General features: G+C 38.2%; 1 protein-coding gene across 1 annotated transcript in view; it reads left to right on the top strand.

Annotated features, from left to right (window-relative positions):
* The window catches only part of KLB (klotho beta), a 34,109-nt gene extending 15,243 nt beyond the window's left edge, over nucleotides 1-18,866 (top strand). Inside the window, 4 exon segments of the mRNA XM_072620519.1 lie at nucleotides 3,993-4,500; nucleotides 7,442-7,710; nucleotides 13,902-15,045; nucleotides 17,941-18,866. Coding sequence (XP_072476620.1) covers nucleotides 3,993-4,500; nucleotides 7,442-7,710; nucleotides 13,902-15,045; nucleotides 17,941-18,335 — 2,316 coding nt within the window. The 3' untranslated portion in view covers nucleotides 18,336-18,866.
* The last annotated feature ends 267 nt before the right edge of the window (nucleotides 18,867-19,133 follow it).

Consider the following 19,133-nt stretch of genomic DNA (forward strand, 5'->3'; position numbering starts at 1 on the left):
TCTCCCTTGGCCAGCTTTAAAAAAAAAGAAAAAGCCTGCTAACTTCCCCTTTAAGCTAGTGAATCCAAGGAACAAAGGTTGAAGCTAACTTAAATCAATCATTCCAAAGGTAGATGGCCTTGTACAAGGGAAATGGTAACCTTGGGGGGAAAAAATCGTAAAAAGCTGTTGTGTAATGCTCATGGAACAGTCATACTTCCCCATATCCCTCAATTTTCTTTTCCTAGTAGACCACCTGATGAGCTACGGACTAGAAACAGCAAATAGGTTTTACTGCTTGATTAAAATAAATTGTCAAACTCACTATCTCTAAGCAATACTTTCACCTAGTTATCTGACAAACACTATAAACTTCTAACTATGATGGTGCTTTCAACCCATCCCCCTTCTTTGTATGTGAGTAGAGAAGCTCTCTCCAATCCAAAGTAAAGATGACCTTAGATACAGTGATAGCCTCTTCAAATAACAAAGAAGGTGAAAAACTCCAAAGTACATCAAGGTCATCCTGCAAAGTGAACAGTATATACAGTATCTGTTATTTTCATAGAAAGCTGACTTGGAGAAGCTACTGTAGTAGCAACTGCTTGCTGTGTTTTCAGCAGTATATGGTTCCTGATAGAAACAAGATTTTACCATAACTTTTGTTAATATATCAACTTTTATGTATCCCACTGAAGGAAGCATCATTAGCTAAAAAGAGAATTCATATAAATGTCTAAACCCCTTCTCTAGTAAGAGTGAGGGACGAATCTGCATTGTCTCACATTTGTATGTAACAGAATATTTTTAATATAATGGGCTAAGGGTTAGAGCCTATGATCTAGGAACAGAGGAAAACTAACTTTCTTATACAAGGAATAAACCTGAAGCCTTGCAATGTCCAATACTAGGTTCTATAACCCAGCTTAATTTTTAAATATGATGCTGTTTGGATTTCAGTCTGAGAACTCTTGTCTGCCTTGCCTTGTAATCTTAGTAGTTTGGAACACAGCCCTGGAGATAGTAGATCTCATTGTTTGGGTCACTATATATTGTTATCTTTACTATGGCTAAAACCAGTCATGAATACCTAAGTCTGCTGAAGGCAAATACTGATTTATAAAATAAAGACAGACATTCTCTTCTTGTATCCTTATTAAAAATCCCAAACATCAATAGTGATTCCAAACATAGAAAAGGGAAAGTTCCATCAAGAGTATCAGTTCTAGCTTTCAGGAGGCTTACTAGGAGCTTCTGGCTCTCTGTCTCTCTCTGGTGTGTGTGTGTGTGTGTGTGTGTGTGTGTGTGTGTGTGTGTGTGTGTGTAGGTAGAAAGGTAGATCGATCTCAGGACGTCACACTGGAAGGTTAACATTCAAGACCATGTAATAATAATACTAACAACAACAGCATACTTCTTCGTATAAACTGCTTTAAAGTATTACGTAAGTTCTCAAATTCTGTGTAGGATGACATGGTAAGCTGTGTCCTTCATGAAGCTTTACATGATAATTTCAGTCAGCGATGATCTATCCCCTTCTCCACTCCCCAAACCACCATTCATTATCTGCCCATTTAGCCTATACTTATTTTGTTTTGTTTTCATTTTAATGGTTTACTATAGGCTGTATCAGAACATTTAGTTGATAGTATTATAACTACACTAAGGAAACCCGGTATTAAAATTCGGCCTCAGACGCTATGTAAATCTAGGCAAGTCATTTAACTCCTCTGGGCCTCAGTTTCCTCATTTATAAAACAAGGGGTTAGACCTGATGACCTCAAAGGCCATTTCTAGCTCTAAATAGATGAAACTCTCCTAGCCTCAGTTTTCTCAACTATAAAATGAGGAGGATAATAATAGTACCTACTCACAGGGTAATTGAGAGGTCCAAATAAGGTTGCAGTTGTTAAAGCTCTCGTTATTTCCTAATTTCTTTAGTGAATTTGAATATTGTCTTCCCAACGATATTTTACAATTCCTAACGGCAAAAGAGGATGCTATCAATCAATTTGGTCAAACTCGAATAGAAAAAGGAGACACTAAATCATACCTAAGGGTTCTGTTGCCTGCATATTGACTTAGAAAAACACATATTAACATTGCATCTGTCCTACTGTATTTTTATTTACCTCCTTAAATATTTCTCAATTACATTTTCCTCTTGTTCCAGCCCCCCTGAGAGTGTTTGACATTTTTGTTATAAATGACTCACTTTGTCTTATATCCTGCTAGTATTACAGAAGGGGTTCAATTAATAATATACCCTTTGAATGATTAAAGGAAAGAAATAATAATTTACTAATTATTACTACATAGTAAGCATGTTACAACTATTGTCTCTTTATTGTATTGCCTCATAGAAGCAGCTAGGTGGCTCGACAGTGCACAGAGCACTGGGCCTAAAGTCAGGAAGATCTGAATTCAAATCCAGTCTTAGCTTACTAGCTATGTAACCTTGGGCAAATCACTTAACCACTATCTGCCTCAGTTTCCTCAACTGTAAAAGATGAGTAATAAGAGTATCTACCTGCCAAAACTGTTGAGAGGATCAAATAAAATAATAATTATGAAATGCTTAGCACAATGGTTGGCACATAGTAGGCATTTAATAAATGCTTATTCCCTTTTCCCTCTCTTCATTTAATCCTCACGAATAAGAGACAGGGCTATTATTATCCCAATCCTAACTCTATTGTTTCTGACCAGAATTTTCTTCTAACCTCCCATTCCACTTCCAGCCCTGACTCTAACCTTAGCGCTCAGGGATGCACCCTTGAAAGGAGGCACAGCAAAGAACAAAGGAGAATAGTGGCCTTCTTGCTGTTCCTTTGATATCTCATTCCATCTCTCCTTCAAGTGCCTTTGGCTGTCCCTCTGTGCCTGAGATGCTCTCCTTCCTCATCCCTGCTCCTTGAAATCCCTATCTTCTTTCAAGGCTCTGCTTCAGTGCCACCTTCAAGAGACCTTTCCTGATCTCCCCTTGCTGTTAGTTCCACCTCCCCTGTAGTACCAATGCGTTACCCACAGTGGCAGCTATGGATATGCAAGTGTATTTCCAGGTAAATTTGCAAAATATAAACTCTCTTCCTTAAAGACAAAAACCAAGACATTTATTCAAACACCAAAAAGCCAAATCTATCGTCATAACAAAGAAATCTATACACATTATCAACTCAAGGAGGACAGCCATACCCAAGCCTTCCCTCCTGTCCTCCCCACAAACAAGCTCCCTTAGACAAAATTCCTCCTTCTCTCACTCATGCTAGCTGCTCTGCTCTGCTCTGCTTCTCTCTCTCTCAGCTCCACCCATTTGGCAAGCTCCTCCCACTGTGGGCTTCATGTGACTCGAGCTGTGGGGGCAGGGAAGAGCTTCAAATTCCCTTAACATTACATCCCCCACTGTGCCCCCTCCCATTCTCCTCCCTACCACTGCCTTGTACTTGACCACCAAATCACTATGTGTTTATTTTATACATATTTTTCATGTACTTTTCTGGGACAGGTCTGGAGTCAGGAAGACTTAAAGTCAAGTCTGATCTTACATGCTTCCTAGCTCTGTGACCCTGGGCGAATCACTTAACCACGTCTGCTTCAGTTTCCTCCACAGTGAAATGGGGATGATAATAGCACCTGCAGAATTGTTGTGAGGATTAGATGATATAAGATATGTAGAGTGCTTAGCACAGTGGTTGGCACACAGTAGGTACTTAATAAACAAAGGTTTATTGATTGATAGTGGAGTCAGTAAGAATATCCTTGTGCAATTCATTCATTAAATAGGATTCACTGTCACTCTTCTGGCTTTGAGGAAGGTGGGGGCAGGGAGGTTGTAGGGGATAATAGACTTCAGTTGGTTGTTGCCACGTAGCAAGATCCTGACTGTGTGAGATTCCACATGATAATCCCTTCCCCCTTCCAAATCACTAATACAACCAAAAAGGAACATTCCATACACAAATTTATTAACATAGTGATACGATGAGTTAATAATAATAGTTTCTTTTTATCAGGCTCACGCCAAAGTCTGGCATAACTACAACACAAACTTTCGGCCACATCAAAAAGGTTTATTATCGATCACCTTGGGATCCCACTGGATTGTACCAAACAAATCAGAAAATAATCTGGACATCCTTAAGTGCCAACAATCCATGACTTCTGTGATGGGATGGTTTGCCAACCCTATCCATGGGGATGGGGACTATCCAAAAGTAATGAAGGACTTAATTCCCCTTCTCCCTCAGTTCTCTGAAGCTGATAAAACTGAGGTAAAGGGCACAGCTGATTTCTTTGCATTTTCCTTTGGACCCAATAATTTCAAACCTCCAAGCACCATGGCAAAAATGGGGCAAAATGTATCACTCAATTTAAGAGAAGTACTAAAGTGGATTAAACTGGAATACAACAACCCAGAGATCCTCATAACTGAGAATGGCTGGTTCACAGACAATCATGTGAAAACAGAAGATACAACAGCAATCTACATGATGAAGAATTTCCTTAATAAGGTTCTTCAAGGTTGGTTGAACATTAGCTTAAAATTTTTTAAATGTTGACATCATGGGTACTTTGACAGTAAGACTGATGTTGAGAAGTTGATTTTGATATATTATGAAAAATTTAAATTTAAATTTCCTCATGATATTGTGAATAAAATGTTTCTTTCTATATCTCTAGCACCTAGACAACGACTTACACAGCAGCAAATATTAATAAATATTTGCTGAATTGATTTGAGGCTACAGAAACATCCAAGATGGCAAGATGTTACTACTTTTTGTTTCATTATTGCAAATTAACAAAATATTTTTGAATAACAGGCATCATGACTTAGTAGAAATAGCTCTCGTTTGGAAATCAGAAGACCTGAGTTGGAATCCTAACGCCATCACTTACTGGCTATGTGACTCCTGAGCAAATTACTTGGTCTTTGTATCTCAGATTCTTCATCCGCTAAGTGGGCATAATAATGCTTGCACTAAATTACCTGTATCTTTACCTATAACAATAGTTAGAAAAGAGTTTCATAAACTTTAATAGGCTATATAAATGTGAGTTGTTATATTTAAGATAGTAGTTAACATTTTCTACTTACAGTATGTTTAGTAGACTGTTCTGTAGTGTTACAGAACTTACTTATATGTGTGTGTATACGTGTTATGTATATACATGTAAAAGGAGTTCCTTAAGCCAGTTAAATGATAAGTCTGGATAATGTTTCATTCTTACTCTTTGTTATTAATAATTAATATTATTATTACTGTTATTTATTATTAATTGGATGTTATTAATATTGATGAATCATAACATGTTAGCGTTGGAAGGGATCTTATCTAGTCTAATCACCTACTTTTACAAATGAGGCCCACAGAAATTAAGTGACTTGCTCATGGTTACAAGTAGGAGATTTTTGGACTAAAACCCAGGTTAAAAACTTTTCTGTCATACTACTGTCCTTCTTTCTCATCCTTGTCATAATGGCCTGTTTGTTGATAAAATCACACTGGCTTTTTTAAGGAGACATTTTTAGTCAAGAGCAAATATTTGAAAATATAGATATAAGAAAAAACCCCCTAAATTCATAGGTAAAACACACTGATTCAACAAATATTTATTAAATATCTGCTATAAACAATTCACTGACTTAGGAATTGTGGAAAATATAAATATAAAAATATACTCTATTCCCTGCCATCAAGGAGCTTCCAATCTAGTAGGGGAAATAAGATTTTCAGGCAAGTAATAATAGAATAACACAAAACAATACATTAATATAATAATACAGAATAGTACATATTTAACTCATTGTTGTTTATCTTTTGTCCTTCATTCTAAAAAAGGATTGATGATATCAGAAAAGCAATGTCTTGACTTGCAAGTTAATTGGACTTAAATGAGACAGGACTGTACAAAGTCACAAACCTCATTCTTTCCTCCAGAGCCATCTGGGTCCCAGTGACAAGACATAGATCAGGGTAACTGGAGATGGCCCTAGATGCATTGGTCTTTTTAATCTAAATTCTTTCCATGTCTCAGTTTGTCTGAGGGAAAACTCATTCAGTGATTAAGGCTAAGTAAGAAATGAGGCAAAAAATGGTTTCTTTTACCTACTCAGAAAAAAAAAATCCATTTGGGAAAGGAAGACCTTCAGTGTTTCTAGCCACAACAGAAGCAATTGCTATTTACACTCACTCTGAGTCATCAACATCCAAACAATGACCAATGAGGTGTGGGCTAGGATCCATTATTGGCCACTCAATGAAAGCCAGAATGATTTGGGTTTAAGGCATAGTCAGGTAGCTCCATTTGATTCTTTTTCTAAAATTGGTTTTCCAGTGCTATATTTTAAGAAATCTTAAATGAAACTACATGGGGCAAAGGTGTTAATTGTTTGAGGTTTTTTTTTTAAGATAGAATAAATAAGTAGGGAAGAGAAAAAAAAATCTAATCTGTAAACCCCCAGATTTCTTGCAAGATTCCAGCAATCAAAATTTATATTTCTTTGAGCACAGCACCCATACATAAGGGTAGGATTCCCCATGTGGACAGAAGGTGAGGAAGGAAGGAAGGAAGGAAGGAAGGAAGGAAGGAAGGAAGGAAGGAAGGAAGGAAGGAAGGAAGGAAGGAAGGAAGGAAGGAAGGAAGCGAGGAAGGAAGGAAGGAAGGAAGCGAGGAAGGAAGGAAGGAAGGAAGGAAGGAAGGAAGGAAGGAAGGAAGGAAGGAAGGAAGGAAGGAAGGAAGGAAGGAAGGAAGGAAGCGAGGAAGGAAGGAAGGAAGGAAGGAAGGAAGGAAGGGAGGGAGCGAGGGAGGGAGGAAGGAAGGAAGGGGCAGTACTGCCCAACTGGAAGTGGCTGGTTGGGTTCCCAGTGGGGTAGCCACTACTACTCACAAATTGTTGTTTGACCCTCTTTCTCAAAGAAAACCAGGGTCATCAAGAAGATGATGTTTTTTTAACTCATAAGAGCAGTACAAAAGGCTAGAAGATCAGGTGAAGGAGAAAGTTTCCAGCTGCAAGCAACAGGGAAGGAATTGAGACTCTTAGTTGCAAAAGTGTTTGGTTGGTTTTTTTCCTTAACCATATTCTAAGGATAATATACACTGATTGGTGACTTCTGTTTTGGATAAAAAGAATTGCCGTTTTTTGGGGGGAGTGATTATTGCTCTGAAAATTAGGTAATTTCATAGCATGCACTGCCCAGACATCGTAATGGGTATTATTAATGAATTTTCACACCTTAGACAACTTAAGCTGAGCTTTCCCTCTTGCTGATTATCTCCAATTTATCCTAAATATATTTTGTTGTTTGTATTGCTTCCCACATTAGAGAGTAAACTCCTTGAGGAGGAGAGGGATTTTCTTTGCACTCCCAGTGCCTGGCACATGGTAGTCCCTTAACACATGTTTATTGACTGATCTGAGGGCACTCACATCAATTCCAATTTCTTTTTTCCCCTACAGCAATAAAGTATGATGAAATAAGAGTGTTTGGTTACACAGCTTGGTCTCTGCTGGATGGCTTTGAATGGCAAGATGCTTATACCACCAGACGGGGATTATTTTATGTGGATTTCAGTAGCAAACAGAAGGAAAGAAAACCCAAGTCCTCTGCACATTACTACAAACAAATCATAGAAGAGAATGGATTCATCTTAAAAGAGTCCACTCCTGATGTGCAGGGTCAGTTTCCCTGTGACTTTTCCTGGGGCATTACTGAATCCGTTCTAAAGGTAAGTTGCCATGGATAATGAGACAGGTTAACTGCAAAGTGGAATGAACAGTAGATGTGTTATAGAATGTTATTAACTAGGCATCAATTCACTAGGCAGTGCAGTATAATGGATAGAGTCTGGGCTTGAAATATTCTTATCTTTCCTGCATGGCACATAATTACTTTGAGACACAGCTTCCCCATATCTAAAATAGGGATGATGATATCTGCTTTAATGATGGTACAGAATTGTGAGGATCTAATGAGGTTATGGCAAGTGCTTTGCAAACATTAAAGTGATATATAAATATCGGTTACAAATAATATGCAACAATAGCTGATGTACAATTGAAGGGGTTAGATGGCAGACTGAATAATTTTCTTCATTCTCTTTTTAAATGCAGATTTGGAGAGGCCACTAGGTATAAGGCTAAAGCACTCTTCAGTGCTGTCTACAGAAGCCACTAACTGTACCACTGCAAGTAAGGCACTTTGGTGGTTTATTATGAGCAGATGGCTCAGGGCTATATGAGTTAAGAAGTCCATATAGGCCTGTTTGCTCTACCTACTTCATGGACATCAATTTTAGCTGTAGTCAGACAGCTGCTAAGAGACACAAAACACCCATACAAATCTTAAGCAAGACTTAGGGACAGTGTGCGGTTGCATCAGTTTAAGAGCCGCTCTGGAGGAAAAACAGCTCTAACTACATGCCCAAGTGTGCATAGATCAGTAGCACCGTCTTCACATACAAAGCACAGCGCTGATTTTGTGGAAGGAGGAGGGGAGTTTATATTCTATCTCAGGCCAGTTAGCTAAGATTTCATCCTACTGATGAGGAGAAATAAAAAGAGAGACAGATAGACAGACACGGAAAATAGAGACAGACTTGCAGACAGAGATCTGGAGGAATTAAGTTATAGCTTATTGTTCAACTGCTTTTTTAAGTCATGTCCAGTTATCTTTGTGACTCTTCTTGCCAAAGATACTAATATGGTTTGCCATTTCCTTCTCCAGATCATTTTACAGTTGAGGAACTGGGGCAAACAAAGTTAAATGACTGGCCCGGGGTCACGCAAGTAGTATGTTTCTGAGATGTCAGAGAGACGTCTTCCTCACTCCGGGCCCAGTGCTGTATCTACTGCGCCATCTAGCTGCCGAAGATGCCAAAAGCCAGTTTTGTTCATCTAATTAATAGTCCACATGTTTTGCAAAGGAATCATTTAAAAAATTGACAGGAAACGAAGTCACTTTTCCAGGCCTTCCAAAGAAGCCAACTCTGTCCCAGAAAACTGACCTGAAGTCTTTTCAGGAAAAACTTCAGGAATGCTTGCCCTGTGGGCAGCCTAAAATTACTCTGTGGAAAACCTAGTGCTGCTTTCACAGTCCCTAAATCTCTAACAGGGTTTTCTAAAGCATAGGTGTTAAACTCCCTGCATCACATGTGATCCTGAGTGGGGACTGAATCAAATGAAAATGTAATTGGGAAAGATTTAACAAAATAAGTAAAACTGCAATAAGATAGAAATTAGCACACTTTAAAACTAAGTCAAAATACTACCCTTTAGTACAAATTGTTGGCCCCAATTTCTGTTTGAAATTGATACCACTCTTCTTAAGTATCAAAGATGATTTGGTTCATTTGAAGTCTCTAAAAACTTTGATGCTTAACACCAATGTGATCCTGGGCAATTCATTTAACTTATCCGGACCTATTACTTCATCTGTAAAATTATGGCCTCTAACGTCCCTTATAGCTCTGGAGCTATAAGCAATAATCTTATAATTGTGTCTCTTACTCCAACAAAGTTTTTTCATTATAGATGTCACCGTCGCATATCTATTTAGTTATTAGAAACAAGGCTGTATCCTAAATTCCATGGGATACATAAGGAAGCATGGTCCCTGAACTCAAGTAACTTATTTATAATTTTGAGGAAAGGGAACAAGATGTTCCCGTAGGGAAAATGCATTAATAAGGCTGAGCTGTATGGGCAATATGAAAAAGGGAAGTTAAGAAGTATGGATAATAGGGGAGATTGGAGGAGAATCAGATAACTCAGGCTCAAAGGTTAGGGAAGTTTAGGAAGCCATGAAGCTTAGGGAAGACTTCATGGAAATTGTAAGATACGATCTTAAGTTTAAAGGGAATTTAAAGGGGAAACAATATTCTAGGGAGAGGTCATGGCACAAATGAAGACAAAAATGATTGAGAGACAGTAATAGGCCAGTCTTACTAGAACAGAGGGTTCATGTAAGAAAGTTATAGAAGATGAGCTTGTAATGTAGTTTGGGGTCAGGTTGTGGGGTATGCCACACAGTGATAGTCTGAGGAGACTTAATCTTATATTGAAGAGTCCTTAAAGATGTTTGAACTAGAAACACAATGAAAAGTGTTTTAGGAAGATGAATATAGCCTGTCTTCTACATCCGTCTCTCATTTATCCAGACCTTGCCAGGTTTGATGATAAAGTTGGGATTGGTATGCATCTTTTTTAATTTTGTGCTAAATCCCTTCATTATGTACAACTACTATCTCCTCAAAAGGACAAGGGATAATCTTTGAAGATTTCTAAAAGTCAAGTAAACATTCTTTCTTCAGGATGGTTCAAATGTGGTGCTGCCTGAATACAGGAGGATGGGTAAGATGATCTCTAGTGACCTGTTTCCAATATTGATAACATAAACTTTCAAACAGCATTGAACCTGGCCATCATCCAGGCTAGAAATTTACTTAAATAGTTATGTACACACAAATTTAGGCTAATGTATACATGGATAACCAATGTTCTTGGAGTTTAATGTCCTAGATTACTATTTGACAGATGGCAGGCATACAGTTCTGTAATTAGACTATGGAAGATGACACGTCAAGTGTGTGTGTGGAAAATATTTACTGAAAAGTTAATTGTCATTTAATCCAGGTACATTTAATTCCACATATGGGAGAGGGGCAAAAGCTTTTCAGCAGATAAGGAATTTTTTCCTAATTTAGCACTGAGTTTGGGAAATGTTTTTCCTAAGCCACCTTCTGTTGGTTTTAGTTGATTTAAACCTGGGAGCACAAACGGTAGCTTTTGTACACAAGAAATTTTCAGTCTGGCAAGGGGCTGATGGTGTACTGAGACCTGGAAAAGTTTTACTGTTTGTCTGATGACTCAGGTCTAAGAGGTGATGAGGGTGGTCTGCCAGTGTCTTGATTGTAGATTTGTGACTTAAAATTTCTCGTTTCCATTTGTGGTGGGAGAATAAAGAGGCAGGGAAGTTTTGTTTTTCTTTAAGGGGAGGAGCTGAAAAGGGGCTTTTGTCACTATCTCTGGAGCTGTACCTCTGGCAACTACCTATGGAAGAAAAACTCTGTGCCGTGTTTTAGCCAAAATGTGTCAGAGAAAATTTATTTTAATATACAAATGTTAGAAGCAAAGTGGCTTAATGAATAGAGAGAAGTGTTTTGGAGCCAGGAAGCCCTGCCATCTAGTCCCACCTCTGAGGCATAGGTGGCTTGACCCCTCAAAGTCCTAGGCAAATCTAAGACTTTAAGTGGCTGACTCAGAGTTCCCTTGATCAATGAAATCATGAATTCAGTTCTTATCCCTATACCTAGAAACATTCCTACTTAAGAGAGGAGCAGTCACCAAAGTTTTCCCTGCTAAATGGAATGCTACCTCTCTCGAGCAATTTCCACTTGTTTTGTAGTAACTCTAAAACAAAAGACAAGACTGCAGCAAAGTAAAAAAAAAAAAACAAGGTAAGTAGTTTAACTTCAGCGTGTTCTGATTTACTTAAACAGAGCAATAGTAATGTTAATGCTGATACCTGGAGAAATATATTCCAGCAACCAATTATACCCCGTATAGTAGTACCCTTTCAATCAGGTCAAAGATGAACAAAGAGATACTTATCTAATCAAATTAAGCCACCATTTCTACTACTGTGGAAGCTATAAAAAGATTGTTTCAGTTTTAGGGAATCTGGTTCCTCTCTGAAACTGGTTAAATCTTCTATTCAAGGAGGACTGATTAAATTAAGTCTGACTTAAGTGAGAGAAGGATGTCTCAAGCACTGTCATAATACTATATATAGATATAGATATAGATTTTACTGTTTCACAAGTATTAAAAGAAGACCCCAACGCTCAAAAGGAGAGACCCTAAATGAAACAGTCTGATGCCAGATCATAAAAGCATTTATTGTCTGAGAAGGGCCTGTGTAAGCAGAGCAGAGAGGGAGAATTCTCAGCTGCTCAAAGGAGAGTGGAAAAGGGGGGAGATAATAAATCCCCTAAAGGCTTTGAGAGGAGAGCCAGATTAAGGGGAGAGGTACATCTGTGGACACAATGAGCCAGGATGTTTAGGAAGTCCCAAGCAAGGTCTTGATACTGTAGCTGCTGCTCAAGGTTGCCCTGTAATTTGTCTGTGTTTTCTGGGCATCTCCCTCACTTGCAAAGGATCACTGGTATGTCAAACAGCTCTGAGCCTCAGAAATCCTTCTAATTGACTGGTTATTGTGTAACTCCATTGTCCTGCTCCTCTGTGAAGAAGGGCAGCTCTAACATACAATATTGTCATTATAGAGCCCATTTTCAGATAAAACAGATGCACCCTTAGTGTTACATAATCATAATAATAGTTAAAATTTTTATTGTGCTTTAAGGTTTACAAAGTATTTTACACAATTAATATCTCTTGTGGATCCCACAACAGTCCTGTAAAAGCATGATTATTTATCCCTATTTTACAAATGGAGAAGCTCAAACCAAAAGAGGTTAAATTGACTTGCTCAGGGTAGCATAGCAGGTTTTGAACTGAATTTGGAATTTTGACTTCGAGGCAGAATTTAAACTCAGGTCTTCCTGACTTGAAGTTAGCACTGTATCCATATTTGCCTCTGGAAGCATTTCCACACCCTTTACAATATTGAATCTTTTATGATTAACCAATTTCACCAATCTTTTATGATTAATCAATAGCTTTCTTTTTTTCCCTTTAAATTATTTAATTTTAGTTTTCAACATTCATTTCCATAAGCTTTTGAGTTTTAAATTTTCTCCATCTCCCTTCTCCCTCCCCAATACAGATGCAATTCGATAAAGGCTCTACATATACATTCTTATTAAGCATATTTTCATATTACTCATGTTGTAAAGAATTAGAATAAATGGGAGAAACCACGAGAAAGGGAAAACAAAAGAAAAGAAAAAGAGAGCAAATAGTACACTTCAATTTGCATTCAGGCTCCATTGTTCTTTCTCTGGATGTGGACAGCATTTTCCATCATGAGTCTTTTAGAGTTGTCTTGGATCCTTGCATTGCTGAGAAGATATGTCTATCGAAGTTAGTCATAGCACAATGTGGCTGTTATTACGTAGTATTCTCTCGCTTCTGCTCATGTCACTCAGCATCAGTTCATATATGTCCAGATTTTTCTGAACTTGGCCTGCTCATCATTTCTTATAGCACAACAGTATTCCATTACATTTATATACCACAACTTGTTCAGTCATTCCCCAGTTGATGGGCATCCCCTCAATTTCAAATTCTTGGCCTCTGTGGTAGCTTCCTAGAGTTAGTTGTTTGTTTTAAAATTTTTTTTTAACAACTTTTAAATCAGGACAAGAAACCAAATGCCTGATTGTGTCTTAGCCTGGGCCATAGCAACATTAAATAAGGCAAGTGAAAATTGAGAAAGACATTTGAGAATGAGGAGATAATAGCCTAGGAACAGCTACTCTGATTTCTGGTGGAAACAGCAGTTTGTTTCCCAAATCGGATCCAGAAGTGGTTCCATGCTCTCATCTTCTGGTTTCCCTAGGAAATGTCAAGGATCATGCTACACACTTCCTAATAGAGAAATGATAGAGAAAGAGTGCAAATCAATACATACATTTTTTTGGATATGTCCAGGAAAAGAATTTGGTTTTTCTGACTATGAATATTTGTTATAAGGGTTTTATTCCTTTTTCTTTTTCAGTTGAGGGGGTGAAGGTTGAAGACTTTTGTTAATTGAAAAAAAATTTTTTTTAAAAGTCAAAAACAGATTTATTTCTACTGATCTCATGGAGATGAAAAGCCTGAAAATATAGGTCAAGATAAACATCATATATTCCTTCTCAGGTTTCAGTTATAAACAAAAGTAAAGTCATGGACTTTTCCTTCTAGATTGTAGAAGATCATCTTTGCCTCATTTGAATGTGTTTCTTGCCTTTCACAGGCTGAATCAGTAGCTTCGTCACCTCAGTTCAAAGATCCTCACTTATACTCATGGAATGTGTCTGGCAATGGATTGCTACACCGAATAGAAGGGGTGACAATAAAAACAAGAGCTGCTCAATGCACAGATTTTGTCAGCATCAAAAAACAACTTGAATTGTTGGCAAAAATGAAAATTACCCACTACAGGTTTGCCCTGGACTGGTCCTTAATTCTGCCCAATGGAGATGTGTCTGGAGTTAACCGACAAGTTCTTAGATATTACAGATGTGTGATCAGTGAGGTGATGAAACTCAACATTTCATCAATGGTCACCTTATACTATCCTACTCATGCTTACTTGGGTCTGCCTGCACCTTTGCTCCAGAATGGAGGATGGCTAAACCGATCAACTGTTCATGCCTTTCGGGACTATGCAAATCTATGTTTTCAGGAACTTGGAGATTTGGTAAAGCTCTGGATCACTATCAACGAACCCAACAGATTGAGCGACATATATAACAACAGCAGCAATGATACATACAGGGCAGCTCACAATTTACTGATTGCCCATGCCCTGGTCTGGCACGTCTATGATAGCCAGTATAGACCTTCTCAGAATGGGGCAATCTCTCTGTCTCTGCATGCAGATTGGGCTGAACCTGCCAATCCCTTTGCTGACTCCCACTTGAAAGCAGCAGAGCGATTTCTTCAGTTTGAAATTTCATGGTTTGCAGAACCCATTTTCAAGACAGGAGACTACCCAGAAACAATGAAGGAGTACATTGCCTTCAAGAACAAGGAGGGACTTTCCAGTTCTGTGCTGCCACACTTCACAGATGAGGAAAGGAGGCTTATCAAAGGGTCAGCTGACTTCTATGCCCTAAATCACTTTACCACAAGATTTGTCATCCATGAGCGGCAGAATGGTAGTCACTACGATTTTGACCGAGATGTCCAGTTTCTGCAGGACATCACCTGCCTGAGCTCCCCTACCCGCCAGGCAGTGATGCCATGGGGACAGCGAAAGATTCTCAACTGGATCCAGAAAAATTATGGTGATGCAGATGTCTATATCACATCCAATGGGATCGATGATCAGTCCCTAGAAAATGATGAACTCCGAAAATACTACTTAGAAAAATACATCCAGGAATCTTTAAAAGGTAATCCCATAAGGTAATCTTCCAGGAGAGGAGGACAGAAAGGGTGCAAGGGGCCTAGAATACTCTGAGTTTAGTGATGTATTTAGTGAAGTATCTAAGAAATATATTCTTAGACAGCAATGTCTAAAAGAGTGAGTAGGGAGGAACAGAAGAGTTGTAAGAAATCCTAGGCCCACCAGAATAGAAATGACTTAGCAAGAAAGATCAACAACTTATCTTTACACTGAGCATGTCATGGTTTATAAAATGTGTCATTTACATTAAATTGATCCCCAAAACAACCTCATGGAGTAAATAGTTCAAGTGGTATTACACCATTTTAAAGATAAGGAAAATTGAGGATAAGTAACTGGCCCAAGGCTGTATTAAAAAGTCAGTAGCAGAACCACAACTTGAATCCAATTCTTTTCACTCCAAAGTCATCTCTATGATGCCATAACTGAAGACTGTTAGAATTTCTAGGTCAGATATTGCATAACTATGTGGATTTTAAGCAAATTCTAGAATTCAATTTAGTTCAATCAATCAACCTTAAGCACCTACTATGTGCCAGGCATTGTGCTGAGTGCTAGGGGTGCAAAAAGAGGCAAAAGATAGTCCTGCCCTCAAGAAACTCACGGTCTAATGGTGGAGGCAACAAATCCATAAAGACATGTTATATATAGGATAAATGGGAAATAATTAGTAAAGGGAGGGCACTGAAATTAAGAGGGACTGGGAAAGGCTTCCTGGAGAAGATGAGATTTTAATCGGGGCTTAAAGGAAGCCAGAGAAGCCAGTAGGTGGGATTGATGGGGAAGAGCATTCCAGGTATGGAGGACAGCCAGAGAAGATGCCTGGAGCTGAGAGATGGAGATGACTGGAGGAAATGACAAAAGAGAGAACTCTTCACTCTCTCTCACCCCACCTAAGCTGCCCAAGAAAAGACCATTGAATTTGTCAAATAAGAAATCACTGGTAACTCTTGAGAAGAGCTTAGTGGCATAGTGGATAGAGTGCTGGGCCTGGAGTCAGGAAGACTCATCACCCTGAGTTCAAATCTGGCCTCAGACAAGTAATAGCAAGTCACTTAACCTTATTTGTCTCAGTTTCCTCATCTGTTAAAATGAGCTGGAGAAGGAAATGGCAAACCACTCCTGTATCTTTACCAAGAAAATCCCAAAAGGGGTCATGAAGAGTTGGGCACAATTGAAGAAACGATTAAACAATAAGTTAACTCTTGAGAGACCAGTTTCAGTGGAATGATGATGTGAGAAGCCAGATAGTAAGAGATTAGAGGAGAGAAAGTGGAGGCATCTATTAAGGACTCAAGAATTTAGCTATAAAGGGCAGAAGAGATCTAGGAGAGTGCTAGGAATGCAAAAACAGAAAAGAACATGGTCCTGACCCTCAACTGTTTGCTGTGATCTTTGACATTCCACCATCCACCTCCAAGGTATCCATTCCCTTGTTCTTGGAATGCATCCCTCAACTCTGACCCTCAGAATTCCAATTTTCCTTTAGCTCTTGTGCCACATACTAGAAGAAGCTTTTCCTAATTCCTACCAGTTTTTAGTGCTCTTTTCTTCTTCAAGTTATAAAAAGTTTTTTTTCTGTGACATCCTTTGTCCCTCAGTAGAATATAAGCTCCTTAAGGAGGAGGGGCAATTTTTTCATTTTGTCTTTGTGTTTCTATGGCCTAGCCCAATGCCTTGCATTCAATAGTAATTTAACAAATGCCTAATAAATGAAGTTTATAGTCTAACAGGGCAGGTATGACATGTATTGAGTATGTTTAACAAAAAGTAGAATGTAATAAGTGCAAAGGAGAAAAAAAGAAAAAATTGTTCTAGGAAAAATTGTGGGGAAAATCAATTCCCTATGTCTGGTGTTTAGGGATTCCACTTTGTGAAGAATGATCATCACCTGGAAATTGGAACTTTTTGACCTAAACCCTGAGTATTATATTGGAAAACTAATTTTAGTATATTGCAAACTCTGTATAAGTCAACAGGTGACATTATAGTCTTAGAAGTCAATGGACCTAGGATACATTTGTGGAAGCACAGTGTGCAGCAAAAGGGGTCTGCCCTGTCAGACCAAATCTAGAATCTTGTGTTTGGTTCTGAGCACCACATTTTAGAGAGGACACAGACATACTAGAGTCCCTCCAGAGGTGGGCAACCAAGGTACCAAGAGGCCTAGAGACCATATTAAGGAAAACTGTCCAAGTCAGTATAGCAGACTAAAAGTAGACTGGATGATCTAAAAGCGTACATAGTGAGTTCCATATTACTATACGTCCCTAAGCAGAGCCTAGGTGAGTACATTTTAGTGATATTTGTTCAAGTACAAATTGGACCAGATAACCTCTGAGGTCTCTCCCAAACCTGATATTCTGTGATTTTATGGAGCAGAATAAATAGATTTAGGGCAGGAAGGCACCTCAGAAGCTATCTAGTCTAAATCCCCCTCCTTTTCAATAAAAAAAAAAAGCCCAGGGTGGTTAAATGATTTGCCCAAAGTCACAGAGATGATAAGAAACTGAGGAAGGCTATGCACCATGGTCCTTTAACTCTAGAAACAGTATTCCTTCTAGTGCACTGTAAATCCCAAAGCATTTTATAAACCTCAGAGCTATAGGAATGTCACTTATTATTATGTCAAAGGGACACTGGATGAGTCCTTTGGTGATTATGACTATAGCTTGTTTAAAGGAAAGTACATCTACTATCCATATAAATTAATCATCCATCAAGCATTTATGTGCTAGGTGCTGGAGATACAAATAGAAACAGAAAACAGAATCTGTCCTCAAGGAAATTTTTATTCTCCATGGAAGAGGTTTACATGTTCTATGTATTTTTTAAAAAGCAGAATGGTTTACTAACACATATTCCAATCTTTCTTTTTCAGCTTACCTAATTGATAAAATCAAGATAAAAGGCTATTATGCATTTAAATTGACAGAAGAAAAATTCAAACCCAGATTTGGATTCTTCACATCTGATTTACAAGCAAAGTCCTCAATACAGTTTTACAACGACTTGATCAACAGGAGAGGCTTCCCTTCTGAGCATACCAGTTCTGAATGTGAGGAGAGTCACCATGACAAACAGTGCATTTTCTGCTTATATCTTGAGAAGAAGAAACCATTGATATTCTTTGGTTGTTGTCTCTTTTCCACCTTGATCTTACTTTTAACAGTTATTTTCCACAAGAGGAAGAGAAAAAAATATTATAAGGCAAAGAACTTACAACAACACATTGCGATTCCATTGAAGAGAGGTCGTAAGGGTATCCTCAGCTAACCTGGTATTATTTCCATCAGTCTTCAAAAGCCTATGAATACGCTCACTCCACTTTTCCCAAGTAGGTTACAGGAAACAAATGTGTTTAGAAAGAAGAAATGCTGGGATATTGGTTGTAACAAAGGGAATGACCATGGATTTATAGAATGGTCCACATTAATTTTCCCTTAAGAGTTGATGTCAACAAATTAGAGTGGTGAGATTTGAATATAAAATCTTCCACTTAAGCAGACTTTAAGCTGTGAGAATTGCCATGTACCTAGGCATCTTGTAAATTCTAACAAGTTCCTTTTGGTCACTCTGCATTTTCACTTACATCGATGTGGGTTGGTGGTTACAATATAAATAGAACCTTTAAAACACAAAATTGACTTCTCGGTTCAATTCTATACCAAAGAATTTTCATTCTTCCTTAAACCAGAAAGGCAGCAACATATTTGTTTATAAATGTTATTTTCTACAAGGTACTTTCTCTTTATGTCAGAGTACACTTTCCTAAACAAGAAAAGGAACATAAGTAAAAGAAATAAAGAATATGGGCAGAACCTGGCTGTTTTCTAGCTAGTTACAGGTTAAAATCTTACAGTCATAGCTTCTCATAATTGGAAGGGGCCTCAAGTATGGGGTCCAACCTGTTACTTGAATGAAATCCATTGGTTATCTATACATTGTTTGAAAAGCCTTAAGCAAAGAGGAATACGTCTGGCCAGTCCCTTTTTGAATAGCTCTAATTGTGAGGTAGCCTTCCCTTACATCAAGCTGAGCTGAAATGTTTCTAGTTCTGTTTTCTAGGGACAA

The sequence above is a fragment of the Notamacropus eugenii genome, chromosome 6, assembly GCF_028372415.1.
Source record: "Notamacropus eugenii isolate mMacEug1 chromosome 6, mMacEug1.pri_v2, whole genome shotgun sequence".
In the NCBI taxonomy this organism is placed as follows: domain Eukaryota; kingdom Metazoa; phylum Chordata; class Mammalia; order Diprotodontia; family Macropodidae; genus Notamacropus; species Notamacropus eugenii.